This window comes from Cervus elaphus, chromosome 4 (genome assembly GCF_910594005.1).
Source record: "Cervus elaphus chromosome 4, mCerEla1.1, whole genome shotgun sequence".
Lineage (NCBI taxonomy): Eukaryota > Metazoa > Chordata > Mammalia > Artiodactyla > Cervidae > Cervus > Cervus elaphus.
The window spans coordinates 67,462,562-67,487,401 of record NC_057818.1 but is presented as its reverse complement, the minus strand read 5'-3'; the positions used below and the strand labels follow the sequence as shown (position 1 = coordinate 67,487,401).

Genomic DNA, 24,840 nt, shown 5'->3' with positions numbered 1-24,840 from the left:
CCCTTTGCTCAGTTGTTTTAAAACTTTTACAACTGAAATCATATAAGTATTAAGTGTTTTTGTTTTCCTTTGGAGAAGATGGTGTGACTTCACCCATTTTTTCATGTCTATCCGCTAATTTTCTTTTCTTTTGTTTTGCAGTATTATATAGTGAGTGTACAGTCTATGGGGTTTCTGGGGTGGCGCTAGTTGTAAAGAATCCACCTGCCAGTTCAGAAGACACGAGAGAAGCAGGTTCAATCTCTGGATGTGGAAGGTCCCCTGGCACCCTATTCCAGTATTCTTGCCTGGAGAATCCCGTGGACAGAGGAGCCTGGCGGGTTACAGTCCATGGTGTCACAAAGAATCAGACAGGACTGAGTGACTGAGCACATACATTATATGAGTAAGATGTCTTTATAAAATCAGCTGTTGAAGGCTTTTTTTGTCAGCTTTCTGTATTTATAACCATTGCTATTCTAGCCATAACTTCTTTGCCTTCTGTTGTGTGTAAAGGACATATCTGTCTAGCATATATGTTAAAATTATTATTGTATTTAAATTAATATTTCCACCTTTTGATCTTATTTTGCTCCATGTTACTAATTTTAATTTAGTTCTTTGAATGAGATGATTATACTTACTTTTAATGGATCCTGTAGTTGTGTTTTCACACTCTTTTTGCATTATGCCTACTTAACAATTCTATAGTATACAGCCATTTAAGAGTTTTTCTTCTGTTTCAGTGATTGTACTCTGTTAATATTTATTTCACCATTATGTCATGCTCCTCTGGTAGTATTGGAAGAAGATGATTAAGTTATCTTGTTAAAACACTTGTTTTAAAGGGAGGATTAAATGAATCATTGTAACAATAAAAACTTATAATGCTGGGAATCCTTACCAAGATACTTAGAACCCAGGAAGGTATTTTCATGTTTATTTAAAGAGGATTGAACAGTGATCAGGTCATATAGGTTCTTTCCTTTGTCTTAAGTTTAAAGAGTCATCAGTGATGCAGTTATCTCAAACTGTTGGAAGCCAAGCAGTTTTACTCTGATTCTACCAATAATCCCTTTCTCACAGATTAATTTTCTGGTGCCATTTTCTTCTTGTAATTCTCTTTTATTTTTTATTTTTTAATTTTTTTTGGTTGCACTGCTTGGCTTGTGGAATCTAGGTTCCCCAACCAGGTATAGAACCCGGGTCCACTGCAGTGAAAGTATAACATTCTAACCACTGGGCAACCATAAAATTCTGAGATTCATTTTCAAAGTGAAGTTAGTCAGTGGTGTTTCCATTCTCTACAACAGAAGAAAAAAGCTTGTAGGAAGTTAATCTGTTTGAACATTTATGGGAAAAAAACTGGATATATTAAAGAATGTGGTTAAAGTATAAGTTTTTTAAAAAAATTTTTTTAAGATAACCAAAGTATAATTGGAAAAGGAGTATAGGGACTCCTGTCCAAATGTTGGGTCCAACTACAAGCTATGAGAGGAAAAAGTTATTATTGGCAAGGGAGAAATGGAAGAATGGAATCAAATGGCAATGTCAGAAAGAGCTCTGCTTAATTTTTATATGCATGGCTTGGGGCTATAATAGCCCTATATGACCTGCCACAAGCATCTCCTATCTAACCAGATACCTTATTCTTTGGATCATTGGGCTCCAGTCGCACTAGCCTCATGGAGCTACTCAGACACATCAGACATGAATCTGATAGGCTTTGCACTTATTAGTTCCACTTGTAGAAAACCTTTTCTGAAGTCAGACATATGACCTTATGGCACAAGTCCATAACATTTTCTGCCCTCTTTATGCTTTAGTTTTCTGTTGAGTAATTTGTCTTCACCTGAAATATTAAATAGTTATCTCATTAATCTTCCTTGTCTGTGTTGCTGATGGGAATTAAAGTTACATGGCCCTCCTCTTCCTACAGGTTCCATGTTCAGCAGAACCACTTATGGACTCTTCACTGGTGAGTGTTGGTGTGCTGAAAGGTTTCGCTGCTGCTCTTTGTGAACTTGGTGTCTGGACACCCTGGAGAAACTCTGAGTGCAGAATTCCAAGTCCAGGCCAGAGGGTATATGGAAAGATTCCAAATTTGGCAACCAGGGGACTGAAATGTGAAAGACTGTAGGTATAGGGGTTAGTATGTCCAAATGCTTGGGGATGCAATTGAGATGAGTGTATTTTAGGACTGTTGGGTCTCTGTTTATGCAGCAGGAACCGAGAACAAGGGAACCAGAGTCTGGGCTAGACTGGTAGCCTGATAAGACGGGTTTCTGTTCTGAGAATGATGGCAGAAATGGGATTTTTATAATAGAAAGGAAAACTGATGTGACTTTAAGTTTTAAGATGCTGCCTCTGGGTGCAGAATGCACAACAGCCTGGTGGAGAGGAAGACAAAGAAATACAGAAGCTGTCTTAATTTTCCAGATGTGCATGGCTCTAGCTGCACCAAAGTGGTGGATGTGGAGATATAAAAAATACTTGATTTCTACATTTTTTTTTTTTAAAGTAAAGGCTGATCAGATTTTCCAATGTGAAGGAGTCACAGCCTCCAAATTTTTTCCTTTTGCATCTGGAAAGGTGGAAGTGCCATCAACTGATTTGGGGAAGTCTGGTAAGAGGACTTTTCAGTGAGAATATTAGGAATTGAGTTTCGGCCCTGTTAAGCCTCAGATACTGCAGTGGCTCCCAAGTGTAGGAGACAAGTGGATGGCTGACCATGTAGATCTAGAGTAATGGGGAGGCTTTCCGATGCTATTAGGGGACAGAGGAGACACAGACAGACAAGGAAGAGGAGTGGTCATCAGCAAGGAGGTAGGGGGAAGGGGAAGGCCAGTTGGTAGGTCAGGTTTCTGTGGGGAAAAGCTATGATACTGATGCAGAAGAAAAGCAGAAATGGGATAAATTGATAGCAAAGTCATGCTGGTGCTTATTTCTTCTCCTCTGACTCACTAGGCTTTCGTGGTGGAACTTGGGAAGCTTGTGACAGAATGTCACAGTTTCTGTAGGCTGTGTCAAGGGGGTGTGGATTTTGAATAGGTGTTATATGAACAAAGATTGTAACTGTTAAAGAGACATAATGTGCAGTATAGAAGTGGAATCTGACCAGAGGTATTTAGATTATGTGTCTTGTGACTGAGATAAAGTCAGGATCAAGGCCTGGTGAGAAAGCCAACTTTGTGGTCCAGGTAGTGATGATGGGGGTCAGATGTCTGAGAACGTCCACTGAGTGATATGATATGCATGTGGGGAAGGTGTGTGAACTGATTGACTGAGGGCTCTGTAGTAGTACTTTGAGAAGGGTGGGTTCAAGTTGCTGGTGTCTGGAGTGGATCACCCTGGGGACTGTCAGGCTGTTGTCTTACAGGAGAGGAAAGGGGCCCTGCATGCCAGGCCCACAGCCAAGAAGGCATCTGTCTGTAGACCTGCGTGTTGTTGCTGGGATTCAGAGCTAGTGCTCAATCATGAAGAGTTTTGGGTACCACTGCCCTCTAAATTAGGGAGCCAGGGAGGATGATGACACCAGAGTGAATGTGGATTAGGGTTGGAGGTGTTCATGGGGTCCTGGGGAAAGAGGCTGCTCATGCACACATCTGTTCCCATCATCATAGAGCCCTGTGACCTTTGAGGATGTGGCTGTGTACTTTTCCCAAGAGGAATGGAGACTCCTTGGTGAGGCCCAGAAATTCCTGTACCGCGATGTCATGCTGGAGACCTTTGCACTGGTTGTGTCTTTGGGTAAGGCCCTCACCCCTATCCCAGCATCCTGGACAGGTCTCTGCCTTTCCCCTTTTCTCTAAGAGCAAGTCTGTTCTGTTCACAGCTAGACGGTGGGCACCTCTTTATTACTGCTTCCCTCCCCCTGTGCTGTGGGTGCCAAGACTGAGTGAGTGTGTGTTCCACCTCCTTTCACAGGTGGCCCCAATGTCAGTGGCTGAGGTTTTCTCAGTAAAAAATTTTCTGTATCATAAGCCTTGGAGTTAGCTTAGTGATTTCCATTCATTTCAGCCTCTCCCTGCCAAGTTGACTCTCTAGACCCCTGTACCTTTGTGCAGCTTCTGCCTCCTTCCTGCTGACCTTTCTTTGGGCCTCACTCTTTCAGGAATTGTTGGGACCCAGCATGGTCGCCATTTATGGGGTGCACTTGGCTATACCTATGAGATTCAAAGATTATTTTTATCATTATTTTTTTCTTGAATTCTTTTGAGATTGGTTGTTTTGCCATGGGCAGTACTTAACACTAACCTGTCTTGTTCTTCTCTTAGAATGTGGATCTTCTAAGTCCCATGTTGTTGTCCAGTTGAAGCTGGGAGGACAACCTTGGGTATAGGAGAGAGTGGACATGATTTCAGGCACAGGAAGCAGGGCTCAAAATGGGTCTGGTCCTGGTGATTGACATCACAGGGAGCAGTGACGTTGTGGCTGGATTCAGTCAAATTTTGAATATGTCCTGGCCCCAACACTGTTGGTGGTCTAAGAGCAGTGACTTGTTATCTCATTTCTATTTCTCCTCCATTCTTGACACATTCCCCCTGTGATTTCTACTCTGGCTTCCAACCAGGATTATCCCTCACCTCTCTGGCTTCCACTCCTCATTGTTCCTCAACATCCTCACTCTAAAGCTTTCCACTGTTTGCCTATGCTTACTGTGTCATAAAACCTGCACCTTTCCTTAAAATAGTCCTGAACACCAGCTACTCAGTGACACAATATCGTGGGCCTCGACATAGCTTTCCACACAGCACACATGTGTCACTAGCAGCCAAGGCCCTGGTGAAAACCGTTCCTGTAGGAGTGCGTTGTGGACCACTGGTGCCTCCATTTAATATCCTCCCTCTTGTGTCTTTTGCCTGGTGAGTCCTTCCTGTTCTGTGATGTGTAGAAGCCCAGTTCTACAGATTGGGGCTTTTCCTTACCTGCCCACAGCTCCTTTGTCCTGAACTAGTCCCATGGATTTATTCTTTCTATGTCAGACACATATGGCGCAACACATCTGCCTTTTAAAAAAACCTTTTCCTACATTAAGTTCACCCTCGTTTTTCTGATTTCAGGGTGTTGTCATACAGCAGAGGATGAACAGACACCTTCTGAGCAGAATTTTTCTGTAGAAGTGCCACAGAGAAATACCCAAAAGACAGACCTGTCCAGCCAGAAGATCTGTCCCTGGGAGATGGGTAACCTGGCCTTAGAAGGTGGTTTGTGTGTACCTGAGGTCCTGCGAACAAACCCTGGCCAGACACTGTGTGGGACAGATGTGAAATCCCACCAGCACGGTGGAGAGAAACTCATGAGAAGAGATTTGGGTAAGGCCTTAATGAAAAACTGCACAGTCCATGCATTGGAGAAGGCTTCTGTGTGCCAGGAGGCGAGGAAGGATTTCTCTGGTAGCTCTGGCCATGTCCAGCACCAGGTTAAACCACAAATGATGGAGTTTGTAGCAGAGTTTCACAATGGAGAAAAGCGTTTCAAGTGCAATGAATGTGGGAAACTCTTCTACCGGAAGTCTAGGCTTGCTCAGCACCATCGAGTCCACACCGGAGAGAAGCCTTATGAATGCAGTGAGTGTGGGAAAGTCTTTAGATGCAGCTCCAGCCTTGCTATACATAGAAGAATTCACACAGGGGAGAGGCCTTATGAGTGTAGAGAATGTGGAAAATTCTTTAGGCAACACTCCCAGCTTGTTGTGCACCAGAGAATTCACACTGGAGCCAGACCATATGAGTGCAGTGAATGTGGGAAAACATTCAGTACTAAAACCAAACTTGATCAGCACCGGCGAGTCCACACTGGAGAGAGGCCTTATGAATGTGGAGAATGTGGAAGAACCTACACCTGTAAACGCATGCTTATTCAGCACCAGCTAGTCCACACTGGAGAGTGGCCTCATGAGTGCAATGAATGTGGGAAAGCATTTAGATACATGGCCAGCCTTGTTATGCATAGAAGAATTCACAGTGGGGAAAGGCCTTATGAGTGTAGTGAATGTGGGAAGTCCTTTAGGCAAAGAGCCCACCTTCAAGTCCACCATAGAATTCATACTGGAGCAAAGACTTTTGAGTGCAGTGAATGTGGAAAATGTTTTAGCCAAAATTCTATTCTTACTACACACCAGAGAGTTCACACTGGAGAAAGGCCTTATAAGTGCTGTGAGTGTGGGAAATGTTTTAGCCAGAAATCTACTCTCATTAAGCACCTGAATTTACACTGGAGAAAAGTCACCTGAGTGCACCAAATGTGGAGAATTTCTTTAGCCATAGCACCTGAAGGAGAAAAAAAAAAGCTGAAAAGTTCACACCACAGAAAGACCTCACAAGTGCAACAAATACGGAAATATTTTCTGTCATAGGTCAGCTCTGATTGAGCACTGGACCTTCACAGCCCAGATAAACCCAAGAGTGCGGCGAATGCAGGAAAGCGTTCAGCTGAAGGTAAAACCATATTGGTCACTAGAAAGTTCATACTGGAGAAAGATCTTCAAACGAGATGGAGAGAGAAGCCAATGAGCTGTCTCCTTAATGAATCCATCTTACTGAACAGGCACTATGAGGGCATCATCAGCTGAAAGCTAATGCCATCCATGTGCACAGCCCTGGTGTGCAGAGGGCCTGTGGATACTCGGTTCTCTGGAAGCTTTAAGGAGCTAAGATCTACTTCCTTACCTGTGCAGCAGCCTTGCCAGACTTCATGTCACTGTGAGTTTCTTCCTTCTACCAAATGGCAGATTGCCGTTCTGGTTGTCAGTGCCCTAGTGTGATCAGGGTAGGTAGACCTTTGTGCTCTCCTGTCCCTTGGAGGGAAGCATGTGTAGCCTGAGCACTTGGGTGATGTCATGCTCTTAGATCCTGTCAGCTGCCTAGGATATGGCCTAGGCAGCTTTGATCTTGGGCATCCAGTGTGGGTTCTACTGGCAGCTCATAGAGGTTTACTCTGGTGGTATTGGGTCGTGTCATGTTCAAGATGGATTTTCTAGCTCCAAGTCACCCTTTGGGGAACTGCCTCATTTTGCACTGCTTTGTGTAAAAATAAAGACTATTGTTTAAGACAACATGCATCTTGGGGTTTGTTCACCTTCAGACTGCTGTTAAGAACTAAACTGGACTGTCAAGATGAAGAGTAAAAAAGTTTTATGGGTGTTTCAGACTTTGTATAATACCTCAGTTGGAATGATATGACAGAGAACAATGTTCAGTATAGTTTTGGTCTAATTTGCATTGTCCAAGGGCTCCTGGTATGGACTCCAGGGCTCTGTGGAACTAATGCTGTGACCCGGACGTTAGGATTTTTGATGGGTCCCGAAAGGATTTTTGATGGGTCCCGAAGCCACCTTGAGATGAGGACTGTGAGCAACACCAGTGATTTTTGGAGCTGCGTGAATTGTTCTCTTTTCACGTGGGATATCACATCATCCCCCCAGTACTGTTCAATGGAAGAAGTTCTCTAGGTCCAGCTGGAACAGAGCCATGTGCCATAATGTGCATAGTGTGGCAGGCTGGTGTTGCTGAGTGTTAGGCTACAGACATCAGGGGGAGCCATCCTTGGTTCAGAACCAAGGGGGATTAGTAGGAACTGACAATCTAGCAACAGGAAGGGATACAACTTTTCTAAAAGGGCATTCATAAATGTTCCCATAACTGTGGCTGTTGATGATAAGGTTTTTGCAGAAATTTTCAGAAGTTACAGACGAGTTTCTGTTTCTGTTTCGTCCTCTTGAGCCTGCAGTCAGTGACTGAAGAATGTAAAGGTTTTAGCATCGCATAGCGTCTGCAAAGTGTTTATCTTAAGGCCATTGCTGCACAGTGAAAGCAGTGGGTAAATGAGAGTGAGAGTCCTGTAGTCCAGGCATGTGATTTTTAGGACCCAGGCAGAGTTCCTAAATAACTCAAGTGTAAGCACCTTTTTATTGTTCAGCAGTCTTCATTTCTACTGTGACACAATTCCTCCCATGAGACAAGGAGAGGTGATAGATTTGAGGTGTGGTTGCCAGAGTTCTTTTCCAAAATGGAGATTCAGATTTTTATGTGAAGCCAATTTCCCGATTTGGTTGAGATGTACAGTTGCCATGCACTGAGCATAACTGCAGCTGAATTACAAACTTACCAGCTTGCAAAGTCACAACCATCATCATAGCAAACATCCATCACTACCAGATGTCTCCCAGGATCCCAGGCAACTACTCTTGACTGATTTTTCTCTCATTAAATTAGTGTTTTCCAGACTTCTAATATCATTGGTTTCTCTGGTGGCTCAGATGGTAAAGAATCCACCTGCAGTTAGGGAGACCTGGGTTTGATCCCTGGGTTGGGAAGATCCCCTGGAGGAGGGCAGGGCAATCCACTCCAGTATTCTTGCCTGGAGAATTCCCATTGAGAGAGGAGCCTGACGGGCTATAGTCCATGGGGTTGCACAGAGTTGGACAGGACTAAGCACAGTAATATCATTGAAGAAGTCTAAATGATTACTTTTGTAATTGTCGTTTTCTTTCCCCATGCACACTTATTTTGAGAATCATCTATAAGTTGCCAATGTGAATAACTCATTTTTTCCTGATAAATATGCTATTTGATATATTTTCATTTTATTTCTTAATCCACTCATCTCTTAAAAAATGGGGTTTTGTGGTTTGTTTCTAGTTTGCCTGTCACAGATGAGCTTACTGTAATCATACATAAAATCCTTTATATGAACATCCAGCTTCATATTCTAAAATGAATTACTGTACCCATTTGCATTCCCTTCAACAGTATTCAGTTCCCCTGTATTCCTCACCAGTACTTGGTTGGTATGGTCAGTATTTTAAATATACCTGTTTGAGAAGTGTGGAGATGTATCTCCCTATGATTTGATTTCATTTCCCTACTGATTCATGATGTTGACCATTTTTGTATTTTATTGGCAAGTGTATATCTTCTTTGACATAATGTCTGTTTTCTTATTAGTGACTGAGAATAAGATAAATATGTGGGAACTTGACTTTCTTTCAGTGACTGACTTTGCTGAGTGGCATAAATATTTGTACTGACAACATTATTCACCATGTATACTCCTCATTATTAACATATTTCTATTACTTTAGGCCTAGACAGTTAATAAAAAAGGCAACTGACCTTTCCTTGTTGTATTTGCCAATTTCCCGGCACGAGTCCTCCAACTGTGGGCAATTTCATGCTGTTTGTGTGTGGTTGCTACTGAACCAGAGGCGCAGCAAGCTAAATGCTGAGATGCCGAGGTTTGCTGGGGGGAATTTTCTTTCACAAGACAGCCACATGAGGACACAGAAGGACAAGTTTCAGAACCACCACCTTCTTGGAGGTGAGGTGCTTGTGATATTTAGGGGATAAAGAGGCAGCCTGCTCTTAGGTGTGGGGACAAGCGATCAGAGAAAAGGTGAGTTAACTGGCGTGTGCATTACATGCTTCTTCACAGATACATGTTCATAAATGGAGGCACTTTGCATGGTCTGAGCATGGAATTTTAGCTATCTGATGTCAAAATTCATTCATCAGACACCTGGGCAGGCCCAGTTTTAGGGGTTGGTAGTTTTGATCATTTGTAGCCTGCTCAGACTGGAAAAGAGTTGACTCCAGGTTCCCAAGAACTTGAGACTCCTTTACTATAGTAACCCATATGTCAGAGGTGTCACCTCTAGGGCTTGTTAAGGTGTCACCTCTTGTGTTAGCACCTTGGCCATGGGAAACTTATATACAACTAAAGGAGGGGGAGGGAGGTCCCCAGAGCAAGCTTAATCAGTGAAGGCAGCTTACAAGCAGGAGGGTTTTAACATGCTGTTTTCTTTTCTGTAGTTCTGTAATACAAGCCCAAGAATGTGTTGTTTGTCAGCTTCTGTTCATCCTTGGGGCATGTTTCAAGGTCACCCGATGTGGACGTGGGAAGACAGGTGGAGTAGCACACCTTTGTACTCTTATTTCCATTATCAGATGACTTTATCCTTGAGAACCCAGATAATATTAAAATGCATTAAAATAGCAATGGTATGAGTTTTGAGTATCTTTACTTGGCCTATGTAAAGGAAGACATACACGCCTGAGTTGTGCAACCTCTTCATTCCAAAGAAATGTCTGGCACTGACTTGCCCAAATCCTGGGAGATAACCTCTAAGCACTTGACATTTTTGGCTCAATAAGAGTGTCTTTGTTTACCTGGGGCCTTTCTTGTGCTGGGCTGTGCAGTTTATGTTAATACTGTACTGGGATATTGAGAGGCTTAGGTTCTCGATACCAGTTTGACATTTGGAGAAGCTAGAGAGTAACAGGTCAGTCACACGGGTGCCCCTTGTCTGTGTGACAGACACTCAGAAAACCTGGACAACACCTAGGCTTGCATGGGGTTCCCTGTTAGGAATACTAGATGTGCATTGTCATATGTCGATGTCAGACTGAAGTGGAGTGGTAGGGGGCAACTGGAAGCTGGCAACGTGATCTCTCTTGGACTCTGTCCTATTGTGCCATCTTTCTTTGCTGATTTTTATCTGTATCCTTCACTGTAATAAGCCATGCTGCTGCTAAGTCACTTCAGTCATGTCCGACTCTGTGCGACCCCATCCCTGGGATTCTCCAGGCAAGAACACTGGAGTGGGTTGCCATTTCCTTCAATTAAACAGCTTCCATGAGTTCCGTGAGTCCTATGGAATCTGAGGGTGGTCTTGGGCATTCCGGAACATAATTCTGTTTTGAAAGGGTTTCCTTAAGGATAATTGATGTAAAACATTTTAGCAGTGCAGGCTTTGATAAAGTTTTTCCCATGCTTATACTTCTCAAGCCAAAAGTTTTCTCATGCCATTTGAGAGTTGTCCCCCTTTTAACTATAAAATACAAACCTGAAAATCCTTTCTGGAATAGATATTTTTCAAACATAACAAAAATGGGAAGGGCCCTGTTTGATGCCCAGTGAACCAATTTGCAATTTTCCACCATTATTGATAATTTCTTGGGTATTGTTCATTCATATTCTCACATTATGGGTCATTTTCACATAGAACGCCTAGCCTTGTCCTGTCTCAAAAGACTTACATTAGTACTTATTTTCACAAGATCAAAAGAAACCTGGCAAGGATTTTAGTCACTTTTATGAAAAAGCCATTACACCATATGAATGGAGGTTCTTCCATAAAACTCAAGTGGTGTATCAGAACTTTGAGAAAGAAGGGTATACTCCTGCTTTATGGCATCTCAGTTTATGAAATGTTTTCTAGGAAAGCTGTGCTTCAGGATGGCAGGAGCAACCTGTAATGTATGTTACTAAATTGTATTCCTTTCCTACAGCTGTTGTAATGAATAAGCTCAAAGTTGATAGTTTCAGACAGCATCTGTTTAATTATTTCATTGTTCTGGAGCCAGAAGTCTTAAGTCACTTTCACAGGGGTGAAGTCAAGGTGTTGGTAGGGGCATGGTCTCTCTAGAGGCTCTAGTGATGAATCGTCATCCTTGCCTTTTCCAAATTCCAGAGCTGCAGTCCTTGTGTTTGTTTACTCAAGACCACTTCTTTCATCTTCAAAGAGCAGCAGTGCAGCATTTCAGTCATCAGATCGCCTTCCTCTGCAGAGTACATCTCCCTCTGCTGTTCTTTTATGAGGAGACTTGTGTGTACACCCCCCAGGCCAACATGAACTTTAGGCTAATCTCATCTCAAAATCCCTAATTGCGCTGGCAAAGTCTCTGACCATGTAAGGTAACAGCTACGAGGAGGTTCAGGGTTGAGGAACCAGTTGTCTCCAGGGATATTAATCAGCCTGCCACTTCGAGTCTTTTAAAAATGTGTTTGTTTTAAGGTATATTCATTGCAGTCATGACGCAAAACATTACTTGTTGTAGATTAATTGCCTTTAATCTCTTAAGTATGACCTTGTAAAAAAATTTTCCAAAATGTTGACATTATTGAGTCCTGTACCTAACTGGGATCTGCCACATTCTCAATTTCATGTTCTTAAGTTCTCAGAATTTTAGAATGCCGGATGCCCTGTGTTTGATCTCTTGCTATGTGTGCTGGCCCCTCCTTTTTCTCTTTCACATAGGACTGACCTCTTTCAGGTGCCACATCAGTGGAGCAGTAAGGACCCTGGGTGCTTGATAGTGTGGACATTACTATATCAATGGCAGGAGATGCTTAAAAGTACATGATGTTGTTGCGAGGTTACTAGGAAAGTTGTGATGACAGAGCTGGGTGCCTGTCCTGTGTTCATCATTGACTGATGCTTTGATCACTGGACACACACCGTTTTTTCCCCATTTTTCTTTTTGTTGCTACACTCCAGTGACACCCGCGCAGCCTTCACTGGTCACATGTGATCTTTCATTGCTCCCTTTACGGTGTTTCACTTTTGACCTACATGTTAGATGTTATGAAGTCTGTACATATTCTTACAGTCCTTGAAGTGAGGCATTGCTTTTGAGAGTCAGGTATGTCTATGTCCATCAGCAATGTTCAACACAGCGCTCACTAGTCACCAGTGGCCATATGCGTGTTGAAAACCATTTGATGAGAACTGACTTGGTGGCTGGCCCAAGTCCACCTTTGTCCTTCATTTCTTTTGTCTTTTTTTTTTTCCCTGACACCACATGACTTGTAGGATCTTGGTTCCCTGACTAGAGATTGAACCTGTGCCCACAGCAGTGAAAGCTTGGAGTCCTAATCACTGGACCAGCAGGGACACCCCGCTCCCACCCAGCCTCATTTGTTGTTTGTAGAGAAAGGCTCCAGTTTCCTAGACATTCCCTGCTTGCAAAGAGCAGTCTTAATCAGTTCCTAAGCAGAGATTCTAGAGAGTCCAGAAAAAAGGAAAAGCAGTCAAGTAAGAAAAGTTATGAGACCTTGAACAATAAATCAGTGATAAAGCGATCAGAGGAAGTCTACTGCTTCCCAAAGGGATATAAACAATAATCTAAGGCATGTCCTTGTGGTGTTTTACAGAAAGAAGTTTGTACCTAGGTTGAGGATGGTGACTACATGCTGACCACAAGCACATTGACCTGAGCCTTCCTGGAACCATAAGGTTGCTGATGAAGATTCCTGAAGCATTGCCTTGTTAACTTACTACCAACCAATCAGAAGAAAGTAGGTGAGTGCAAACAGGTTCAGTTCAGTAACACACTACACTGTTTAAAATATCTGCTAGCTGCAACTTTGCAGTTTCAACATTCTCCCTTGTAACTGTACAGCCATTTCAGACCCAAACCAATCTTTGCTTTGCAAGTACCCTTGACTTCCTTGGTGGCCCAGTGGTTAAGAATCCAGCTGCCAGTGAAGGGGACACAGGTTTGATCCCTGCTCCAGGAAGATTGCACATGCTGCAGGGCAACTAAACACATGAGCCACAGCTATTGAGCCCATGCCCTAGAAATCATGCTCTGCAAGAGCAGCCACTGCAGTGAGAAGCCCACACACCGCAACTGCAATAGCCCCCACTTTCCACAACTGGAGAAAGCCCACACATAGCAACGAAGACTCCGTGAAGCCATCAATAAATAAATAGAAGCACTGTTGATTGTTGCCAGCTCCAATTTTAATTCTTCGCAAACAACTTATGGAAACAACTCTGGCCTTTATTTTTTGCCATTATAAGCTTTCTCCATTTTTCAGTTCAAGGTCAAACAATTCAAGTGCTTCTTGCATCTCTGTCTCCTGGGCTGCTGTCCTAACAAGCCCTCAATAAATGCTTATTTAGTTCAATTAGGTCTTCATTTCTGAAATTTTGGTTAATGCTTAGTAATAAAAGTATTATGTAATTGACTATGTTGTCATTAATTTTTACTGTCCATTGCCTTTAACTTGAATGATAGCCTCATGAAAGCTTTAGTCTCTGACTCTGTGGCCCTTGATGTGTGCCATGCAGCCAAATTAGTACCTGTAATTGGATAGATAGTTAATATCTGTTTTTTTAAAAAGGGAGTAAATATGATGCTATAGATACTTTGTTTTTAAGTATTCTGGCAAAGCTGTCTGCTCTGTTTTCATAGCCCTTCCAGGTGTACTTAAAATTTTTTAAAATAAATTAATAGATCACATGTTACAAAACTATAATCACAGGTTGGCAAAGTTTCCTAGGTAACTGTGAGCTCTGCTTCATTCCCTTACTTCTCAGAAATCATTGTGTCTAGGGACCTTGCTGAGATCTAAACGTTCACATGGTGAAAAGTGATTTTGACCACTAACTGAGTAATAAAATAATGATCGGTTTCAGCAGTTATAACACTTCACAAATATTTTCAACTCTTCTTGCATTTTTACTGCAGTTGCTGGTGAAATTATATTGTCCCCAGCCAGGAAAGAGGATCTTGTAATCCAATCCTTTATCTCAGGCTTCAGTTGCCCCCTTTGGAAATATACTAGGACTGAGACTATGCAGCCACTGTCCGGGGAGAAAATAGCAAGCAGGAAGTCACTTTTCAGATAGGTAGGTCTTAGCTGCTAGAAAAGTACTGAATACACATCAAAATGTGAAGTAAGAAATATGTGTCAGGTCTTGGATTGGACATTTTCACTTGGTTTACATTTCTTCTGAGGCATCCAGAGACGCAGCACGTGGCCCGCTTGCTTCTGGTTACCCATCACCCCTCCTCTGTCTTGCTTGCTATGGCTCTGTCTTCACTCTCTGCTTCCGTGACCATGACCAAACACAGTGACACTCATAAATCTAAAGCTTCAGCATACAGGTATTGGTAGAGCAATAAGATAGTTTATTAGATGCACTTTCTGTCTGAGTGACAACCTGGTATCATGTGCCCATTTGCTCTTTAGGTTTGAGAGACATCTGAGATACTGTATCTGGGTTCCTCTCATTTTTTTTATTTTGACTGCCTCAGGTCTTAGTAGTGGCATGTGGACTTCGTTGACCATGGACTTGGTTGCCCCTCCGCGTGTGGAATCTTCCGGGACCAAGGATCCAACCCCAGCTTCCCCTGCATTGCAAGGCAGATTGTTTACCACTGGGCCACCAGGGAAGTCCCAATATCTGGGTTCCTCCCTCTGATCAGCACAGACTACATTCCACAGAAATCTGTGTGTGTCCCCTGTAAGTAGTGTGTTCCAAGGAAATCTGGGTGCGTCCCCTTTAAGAAGGGTGAACCCCGTCAGTATTCGGAGCCTTAGGGTGAGGCTGAATTTTCCCTGACTTGGGTGGCAGCGCCCCTTGCAGTGCACTGGAGCGATGTTAACTACATTACCCGGAATGCAAGGCGCGGTGCGTATGGGTCGCTGGGCCAACTGAAAGCTCAGGACTGAGGCACTTCCGTTGTAGAGGACGGCGTCCGGGCGGGTCTTCCGGCGTCCAGAGAGGCGACATTTTTAAACTCTGATCTGGTAGCTGCTGGGGAAGTTTGGGTCTTAAAGGGCCCCAGGTAAAGACGCTGTGACCGCTAATCTGAGGAGGGTCTGAGGCTGCGTGGCGCCATCCAGCCTGATTCTGACTTGGGTCCGGGACAGGCGCCGCCGTGCCCGGGCCCCACCGCTCTCAGGCTCTGCTGAGACGGCCAGCTGACAGATCCGCTTGAGGTAAACGCTGCCCTCTCCGGGCCCTCAGCCAACTCTTAACCATTCTGAGGTATTTTTGTTCTTATCTGTGTTCTCTTACTAGTGTCCTCTGTGTGTGTGTATTTCTTTCCCCAAACCTCTGTTTTTCTAATTTTGAAATATCTGCGTGGGAAAAAAAATTGCTGAGATCTTCCACCTGCAGTTGAAAAAGCAGCTGTTATTAATAGCCGTTCACTGGTCACGTCGAGAAACGAGATACAAGTAGGACCCAAAAGCCGCCTGTGGAGGTTCTGCCAAAACAATTATCCTGTCTCCCAAATGTTAAGGCGTTGTCTGATGTTTCAGGTGAGCATTTCTTTACTTTCTTGATAGTTTTGCCGGCTGTGTGGAAAATATTCGACGACTGAGTTTCCCTTTGCTCAGTTTTAAAACTTTTCTGTGACTGAAATCATATAAGTATTTTATGTTTTTCTTCACTTGCACAAGATGGTGTGACTTTTCCCATTTTTTTCATGGCTATTTGCTAACTTTTCATTTTTTGTAATTCTATATAGTGAGTGAGTGAGTAAAATGTCTATAAATCCTGCTGTTGAAGGCTTTCTCTCTTTCTCTCTGCTTTCAGTGTTTATAATCATTGCTATTCTAGCCATACCGTCCATGTGTTCTGTTGTATATAAAGGACATGTTAGTGTGTATTTAAATGAACGTTTCCACTTTTTTGATCTTTTGCTCCATGTTATTAATTTTAGCTTAGTTCTTTGAATGACATGATTGTACTTATTAATGGATCCTGTAGTTGTATTTTCATACACACTCATGCATTATGTAAAGTTAACAGTTTTGCAGTATACAGCCACTTGGAGGTTTTCTGCTTTTTTATTTTTTTATTTTTTTTTCCTGCTTTTTTAGTGATCGTACTCTGCTAATAATACTTACTTTACTATTAAGTCATCGTCCTCTGATGCTACTGGAAGAGAAAATGATTAACATATCTTGTTAAAATACTTGTTTTCAGGGAGACTAAATTAATCATTGTGATGATAGAATGTTATAATGCTTGAAATTCCTATCAAGATGTTTAGAACCCAAGAAGATATTTCCATGTTTATATAATGAGGGTGGAATAAAGGTCAGGTCCTATAGGTTTTTTTCTCTGTTTTGGGTTTGAAGAGTCATCAGTGATGTCCAGTTATCTCAAACTGTTGGAAGCCAAGCAGTTTTAGATTCTAGCAACAACCCCTTTATCACAGATTAATTTTCTGGTCCCATTTTTTTCTTGTAACTCTGTTTTAGTCTGTTTGAACATCTTGAATTCTATTATATAATGTTCTAATAATTTTAGATCAGAACGTAGTGTATAGCAATTTTTTAAAAAGCAATTTTTAAGATTACCAAAGTAAAATTGGAAAAGGAATCATAAACTGTTCAGAAGTTAGGTCAAACTGTAGTAATCTATGAGAACAGAAAAATGTTTTATTGGCAAGGGAGAAAAGAGAAGCAGCCAGTCAAATGGAAGTGTCAGAAACAGATATACTGAATTTTGATATATTAATACCTGACTTACGGCTATAATAGGGGTTTCCGTGGTGGCTCAGCAATAAAGAATCTACCTGCAATCTAGGAGACACAGGCTTGATCTCTGAATAGGGAAGGTCCCAAGTGATTCCCTGGTGGCTCAGAAAATAAAAGAATCTGCCTGCCATGTGGGAGACCTGGGTTCGATCCCTGGGTTGGGAAGATCCCCTGGAGAAGGAAATGGCAACCCACTCCAGTATTCTTCCTGGAAAATCCCATGGACCAAGGAGCCTGGTAGGTTATAGTCTATGGGCTCATAAAGAATCAGACATGACTTAAGTGACTAACACTAAGGAGGGCATGGCAACTGACTCCAGTATTCTTGGCTGGAGAGTCCCATGGACAGAGGAGCCTGGAAGGCTACAGTCCATTGGGTCACAGAGAGTCAGACACGACTGTAGTGACTGAGCATGCACACAGAGAGCTATAATAGTCCTATATGACCTGCCACAAGCATTTCATCTGCAACCCGATATCTCATTCTTCTGGATCATTGAGCTCCAGTCACACTAGACTCGTGGGTACTACTGAGGCACATCAGACATGACTGATAGGCTTTGCACTTATTTGTCCCACTCTTGGAAAACCTTTTCTCAAGATATCCACATGACTTTATTGCATAACTCCATAACATTTTCTTTCATCTTTTACATGCTTTCGTTTTCCCTTGAGTATTTGTCTTTGCCTTAAATGTTAAATGGTCATCTTTTTTGTCTATGTAGCTGGTGGAAATTAAAGTTACATTGCCCTGCTCTTTCCACGTTCAGCGGAACCACTTATGGACTGTTCACTGGTGAGTGTCGGGGGTCCTGGAAGTGTTTTGCTGCTATTCTTCCTGGACTTGGTACCTGGAAACTGTTCAGAATCCCTCAGCCCAGGTTTACAAGTCCAGGTCAGAGATAACTTGAAGAGATTTCCATTTTGGGCACCCACTGGACTGAGATGTGAGAAGTTGTCTTAAGTTCATGGGAAAGTCCACACAGATGCTTGAGCATGCTGTTGAGATGGGTGTGTTTTAGAATTTGTATGTCTCTGTTAAAAGTCTGGTAAGAACAGAGAGCAAGGGGACAAGAGTTAGGGTAGACTGGTAGTATGAGAAGATGGGTTTCTGTTCTGAGAATGATAGTGGAAATAGAATTTTTGGAATGGAGAGGAAAAGTGATGTGACTTAGGTTTTAAGAGGCTGCCTCTGGCTGCAGAGTGTGCAATCACTTGGGGGAGAGGAAGACAAGAGATAATCAAAGGACTGTCTTAATTTTCCAGATTTGCATTGGTTATAGCTGGATCAAAGTGGTGGATGTAAAGGTAGGAGGAATATTTGGATTTTAAGTAGAGGCTGACCAGATTTTCCAATATGGAGGGGTCACATGCCTCCAAAGTCTTTTTATTTGCATCTGGAAGAGTGGAAGTGTCATCAACTGATTTGGGAAAGTCAGTGGTTTTCAATGAGAGTATTAGGAATTGAGTTTCAGCCCTGTTGAGCCTCAGATGTTCCAGTGACTCCCAAGTGTAGGAGACAAGTGGATGGCTAAACATGTACATCTAGAGTGCTGGGAAGGCTTCAGGATGCCATTAGGGGACAGAGGAGGAGATGGGGTACTGTCACAAGACAGACAAGAGGAGTGGTCATCAGCGAGAAGGGAAGGGGAAGTCCAGATAGTAGGTCAGGTTTCTTTGGGAGAATGGCTTTGAAATTGATGCAGAATGAAAGCAGAAATGGAGATGAAGTGATAGCAAAGTCAGGCTGGTGCATATTTCCCTTCCTGTGACTCACCTGGCTTTTGTGGTGGAACTTGGGAAATTTGTGACAGGATGTCAGATGAGTTTACTGAAGATGTGTCAAGCAGGTGTGTTCATATAACACCATTTTAAATGGGTGTTATATGAACAAAGATTGTAACTGTTGAAAAGACATAATGTGCAGTATGGAAGTGTAGCTGGACCAGGGGTATCTAGATATGCATGTTGTGACTGAGGATAAAGTCAGGACCAAGGACTGGTAGGGAAACCTTCAGAACAGGGCTGGGGAGCTACCAGTGAGGAGTTGGGGTGTGATGGGAACCTGTTACATTGACAAGGATTTTCTGTTGCCATGTGCAGAAGGGTCTATGAGGAGACAGGAGATAAGCCAACTTTGTGGTCCAGAGTATGGACTGGGGTTAGGGTACTTACGGGGTCCTAGGGAGAAAGGCTGCTTATGCACACACTGTCCCCATCATCCCAGGGCCGTGTGACCTTTGACGATGTGGCTGTGTACTTTTCCCAAGAGGAATGGAGGCTCCTTGGTGAGGCCCAGAGACTCCTGTACCATGATGTTATGCTGGAGAACTTCGCACTGGTTGCATCCCTGGGTAAGGCCCTCACCCCTGTCCTAGCATTCTGGCCAGTTTTCTGCCTTTCCTTTCTCCAAAGGCAAGTCTGTTTGTCTTAACAACTGGACAGTGGGCACCTCTCTCTTAATGCTTACAAGTAGCCCCAATGCCAGCTATTCTGAAATTTTCTCAGTGAAGCTTTTATAGGTCAAATGATTTGAATCAGCTCAGTGAGTTCCATTTCTCTCAACCATTGCGTGCTAAGTTGATTCTGTAGACCTCTGCACCTCTGTCCTCCAGAGTCTTTTCCCTTCCAGCTGACATTTCCTGGGGCTCACTATTCCAGGAATTGTTGGGATCCAACATGGTCCCTATTTAGGAGGTACTCTTGGCTGTTTCTGTGAAACCATCATAGAAGATTCTTTGTACTATTATTTTGGACTCCTGGGCCAGTACTGACCACTCACCTGTCCTTTCTTTCTCTTAGCACTTGCATCTTCTAGGTCCCATGTTACTGTCCAGTTGGAGTTGGGTGGAGAATCTTTGGTATATAGGACCAAAGTGGACATGATTCTAGCGACAGGAAGAAGGACCCAAAGTGGGTCTGGTCCTGGTGATTGGCAGCATGGGGAGGAAATGATATGGCTAGGTTCAAATCAAATTTGAAGCCTCCCCTGGTCCCAACGCTATTTACTGTCCAGTAATATTTATTTACGCTATTTATTTATAACCAGTGACTGATTATCTCATTTCTGTTTCTCCTCAGTTCCTGACAGATTCCTTCTGTGATTTCTACTCTAGCTTCCAACCCAGGATTATCTCTCATATCTCTTTCTTCCACTCCTCATTATTCCTCAGCATCCTCACTCTCATGCTTTCCATTTTTCACCTACGCTTAATGTGTCACGAGGCCTGCATCTAGCATTGAAATAGTCCTGAACACCAGCTGTTCAGTGACAATCAGAATATCCTGGGCCTGGACATAGCTTTCCACACAGCACACATGTGTCACCAGCAGCCAAGGCCCTGGTGAAAACTGTTCCTATAGGAGTGTATTGTCTGACTGTGGCTCTTTGCACTACTTTCCATCTTTGTATGTTTGCCTGGTGAATCTTCCCTGTTCTGTGATCTGCAGAGGCCCAGTACAGCAGATCGGGGCTTTCCTGTCCTGCCCACAGTTCGTTTTTCCTGTTGGATTTATTCTTTCTATGTCAGACACAAATTTGTGATGGGGTTGCCTCTTTGTACATTTTTCTCCATGAAGTTCACTACCAGGTTTTCTTTTTAATTTCAGGGTGTTGGCATACAGCAGAGAATGTTTCTGTAGAAGTGCCACAGAGAAATACCAAAAAGACAGACCTGTCCAGCCAGAAGATCTGTCCCTGGGAGATGGGTAACCTGGCCTTAGAAGGTGGTTTGTGTGTACCCGAGGTCCTGCGAACAAACCCTGGCCAGACACTGTGTGGGACAGATGTGAAATCCCACCAGCATGGTGGAGAGAAACTCATGAGAAGAGATTTGGGTAAGGCCTTAATGAAAAACTGCACAGTCCATGCATTGGAGAAGGCTTCTGTGTGCCAGGAGGCGAGGAAGGATTTCCCTGGTAGCTCTGGCTATGTCCAGCACCAGGTTAAACCACAAATGATGGAGTTTGTAGCAGAGTTTCACAATGGAGAAAAGCGTTTCAAGTGCAATGAATGTGGGAAACTCTTCTACCGGAAGTCTAGGCTTGCTCAGCACCATCGAGTCCACACCGGAGAGAAGCCCTATGGATGCAGTGAGTGTGGGAAAGTCTTTAGATGCAGCTCCAGCCTTGCTATACATAGAAGAATTCACACAGGGGAGAGGCCTTATGAGTGTAGAGAATGTGGAAAATTCTTTAGGCAACACTCCCAGCTTGTTGTGCACCAGAGAATTCACACTGGAGCCAGACCATATGAGTGCAGTGAATGTGGGAAAACATTCAGTACTAAAACCAAACTTGATCAGCACCGGCGAGTCCACACCAGAGAGAGGCCTTATGAATGTGCTGAATGTGGGAGAACTTACACCTGTAAACGCATGCTTGAGCAACACCAGAGAGTCCACACTGGAGAGTGGCCTTATGAGTGCAATGAGTGTGGGAAAGCCTTTAGGTACTTCTCCAGCCTTTTTATGCATAGAAGAATTCACAGTGGGGAAAGGCCTTATGAGTGTAGTGAATGTGGGAAGTCTTTTAGGCAAAAGGCCCACCTTCAAGGCCACCAGAGAATTCACAGTGGAGCAAAGACTTTTGAGTGCAGTAAATGTGGGAGATGTTTTAGCCAAAAGTCTGTTCTTACTAAACACCAGAGAGTTCACACTGAAGAAAGACCTTATAAGTGTAGTGAATGTGCGAAATGCTTTAGGGATAGAACTAGTCTCATTAAGCACCTGAATTTACACTGGAGAAAAGTCACCTGAGTGCACCAAATGTGGATAAGTCTTTAGCCAAAGCACCTGAAAAGAAAATTTCACACCACAGAAGGGCCTCACAAGTACAGTATTGTGGAAACTTGGTGGTTTGTCTTTTTTTTTTTTTCTGGTCAAACGTCTACTCCAAGCACCAGAACCACTGTGGCACAGGTAGACCCAAGAATACAGAGCATGTGGGAAAGTTTCCGCTGAAGGTCTAACCTCATCTATCACCACAAAGTTCATACTCAAGAAAGGCCTTCAAACCAGAGGAAGAGACCAGCAAATGAGCTGTGTCCTTAGTGAATACATCTTACTGAACAGGCTCTGTAAGGGAATCATCACCTGGAAGTTGAATGCCATCCATCTGCACAGCCCTAGTATGGATATAGCCTGTGGGTACCCAATTCATTGGAAGTTTCTAAGAAGCTAAGATCTACTTCCTAACCTGTGCAGCGGCCTTGCCAGATTTCTGGTCATTGTGAGTTTCTTCCACCAAGTGGCAGATCCTCATATGGGCGTCAGTCCCCTCAGTGTGATCAGGGTAGATAGACCTTTGTGCTCTCCTGTTCCTTGAAGGAAAGCACATGTAACCTGAGCACTTGGGTGGTGTCATGCTCTTAGATCCTATCAACTGCCTAGGAAAGGAACTAAGCAGCTTTGACCTTGCACATGCACTCTGGGTTCTGATGGTTGCTGACAGAGGTTTACTTTCTTTGATGGCATTGAGTCATGTCATGCTTATGACATGTTTCTAGCTTCAAGTCACCCTACTTGACAAGTGCTTTCTTCTAAGCAATTCTCTTTTCTTTTAATAAATAAAAACTTTTTAAAGCCACTGCATTTGTGTGTGTTCCAATCTTTGTATTCCTCACTGAGAATAGTATCATGACAGAGAATAGTGTTCACTCTAGTTTAGGTCTACTTTGCATTGTTGTCCAAGGCCTTCTGGGGTGGACTGCAGGGTTCCTTGGGACTAATGTTGAGACCTGTGTGTGAGAATTTTAGGTGGGTCCTAAAGTTTTCCTGAGGTGAGGACAAGGGAGAGCCACCAGTGGTTTTTGGAGCAGCATAAATTATTCTTTTTCTCACATGGGATGTCACATCATTCCCCCAGTATAATTCAAGGGAAGAAGTTATGTGGGTGGAGCAGAGTTGTGCCATAATATCCACAATGTGGGCAGGCTGGTGTTGCTAAGTGTTAGGTTATAAACATCAGCAGGGAATCATACTTGATACAGAAAGCATCAGGGCATTAAAAGGAAGTAAGAGACTAGCAAACAGGTATGAAAGGGTCTTTTCTAAAGCTGCATCCAAGAATGTGAGTTTGGCTGTTTATGATCAGGGTTTTGTAGGAATTGTCCAGAGCTACAGAGCTGTTTCTCTCCTCCAGAGGCCCCAGTCAGTGTCAAACTGATTAAAGGTTTTAGCATCCCATAGTAGCTGCAGATTGTGAAGGTGAAAGTCACTTAGTTGTGTCCAGCTGTTTGCAACCCCATGGACTATACAGTCCATGGAGTTCTCCAGGCTAGAATACTATAGTGGGTAGTTGTTCCCTTCTCCAGAGGATCTTCCCAACCCAGGGGTTGAACCCAGGTCTCCTGCATTGCAGGCAGAATCTTCACCAGCTGAGCCAGAAGGGAAGCCTTGTTAACTCAGAGCCATTTCTGCACATTTAAGATACTGGGGAAAACGAGTGAAAATCCTGTAGTCCAGTCATGTGATTTTTTTTTTAGGACCCAGGCAGTGTTCCTGGATAACACAAATGGAAACACCTTTCATTGCTCACCAATCTTCACTACTACTGCAGCAAAATCCCTCACATGAGACAAAGAGATGTGATGGTGTTAATGTGTGGTTGCCAGGGTGCTACTGAAAAGGACTTTCAGAGTCAGTTTCAGGGGATTTCCCTAGCGGTCTGGACTCTGGTCTCTCACCTCCAGGAGCCTGAGTTTGATCCCTGGACAGAGAACTAAGATCTGCAAGCCACCCAGCTGTGGAAAAAAAAAAATTCACATTTTTATATGGTGTCAATTTCTATTAGAATTTAATTGTGCTGTTTAGTTGGTATGCATTGAAATGAAAAGCCCTACAATGTACACCTTGGTAAATTTTAATATGTGTAAATCCACAGAACCATCATCATCATTGCATCCATCACTCCCATATGCACCTAACATCCATTTTAGAAGTCCCAGGCAACTAGTATTGATTTACTTTTTTCCTATGTAATTTTTCTTTGTAATTTCTAGACAATATCATTGGGGTCTTAATGTTTACTTTTATATATTTTTTCATGATGCATAATTACTTGAGAATGATTTGCTGTTACGAGTAATTCTTTTTTTCTGAAAAATACACTATTTGGATATACCACCCATTGACTGTTTACCTGTCTTTTTTTTTTTTTTAATGTATTTTGTTGTGCCTGGTGTTAGATGAGGTACACAGTATATTTAGTTGTACCATGGGACCTCTTAGATGCATCACTTGGAGTCTAGTTCCCTGACCAGGGATTGATCTTGGGCTCCCTGCACTGGGAGTGTGGAGTCTTAGCTACTGGACACCAGGGAAGTCCCTCCATTAATCTTTAAAAGGGTGTGATTTTACTTATTACAGATAATATGAAGATATACATAAAATTATATGACCATGTGGTTTCATACTCAAAAGTCAATGATGATACCCTATTGCCATCCCATCGATATTGGGGCATTCCAGTTTTCTTGTATTCTTCACTAGTAGTTGGTTGATATGGCCAGTATTTTGAGTATTACCTCATTAGAAAGTGTAGCGGTAGACTTCCCTGGTGGTCTAATGGTTGACTCAGCCTACCAGTGTAGGGAACATGAGTTTGATCCCTCGCCTGGGAAGATTATTCATGTGGGGCAACTAACCTGGCGCACCACTGCTACTGAACTTGCATGCTCTAGGGCCCACGTGATGCAACTACTGAGCATGTTTGCTGCAACTATTGAAGCCCACGCACCTAGAGCCCTAGGTGCCCTAGAGCCCATCCTCTGCAACATGAAAAGCTCTTGCAGCT

General features: G+C 43.1%; 1 protein-coding gene across 4 annotated transcripts; it reads left to right on the top strand.

The window, feature by feature from the left end:
* Positions 1 to 326: 326 nt before the first annotated feature.
* LOC122692655 (zinc finger protein 501-like) lies at positions 327 to 22,632 on the top strand. Of its 4 annotated transcripts, XM_043900441.1 has the most exons (7): positions 5,177 to 5,294; positions 6,338 to 6,683; positions 9,792 to 9,886; positions 12,916 to 15,819; positions 17,772 to 17,842; positions 19,274 to 19,400; positions 20,656 to 22,632. In XM_043900441.1, the coding sequence occupies exons 5-7, from the start codon at positions 17,828 to 17,830 to the stop codon at positions 21,801 to 21,803; spliced, it is 1,290 nt and encodes a 429-aa protein (XP_043756376.1). In that variant the 5' UTR covers positions 5,177 to 5,294; positions 6,338 to 6,683; positions 9,792 to 9,886; positions 12,916 to 15,819; positions 17,772 to 17,827; the 3' UTR covers positions 21,804 to 22,632. The 4 variants fall into 4 exon arrangements, with proteins under 4 accessions (XP_043756374.1, XP_043756377.1, XP_043756376.1 ...); XM_043900440.1 differs by lacking the exon at positions 5,177 to 5,294 and having other exon boundaries at positions 6,217 to 6,683; XM_043900439.1 differs by lacking the exons at positions 5,177 to 5,294; positions 6,338 to 6,683; positions 9,792 to 9,886; ... (1 more) ...; positions 17,772 to 17,842; positions 19,274 to 19,400 and adding exons at positions 327 to 385; positions 1,919 to 1,957; positions 3,603 to 3,729; positions 5,043 to 5,114 and having other exon boundaries at positions 20,704 to 22,632.
* The last annotated feature ends 2,208 nt before the right edge of the window (positions 22,633 to 24,840 follow it).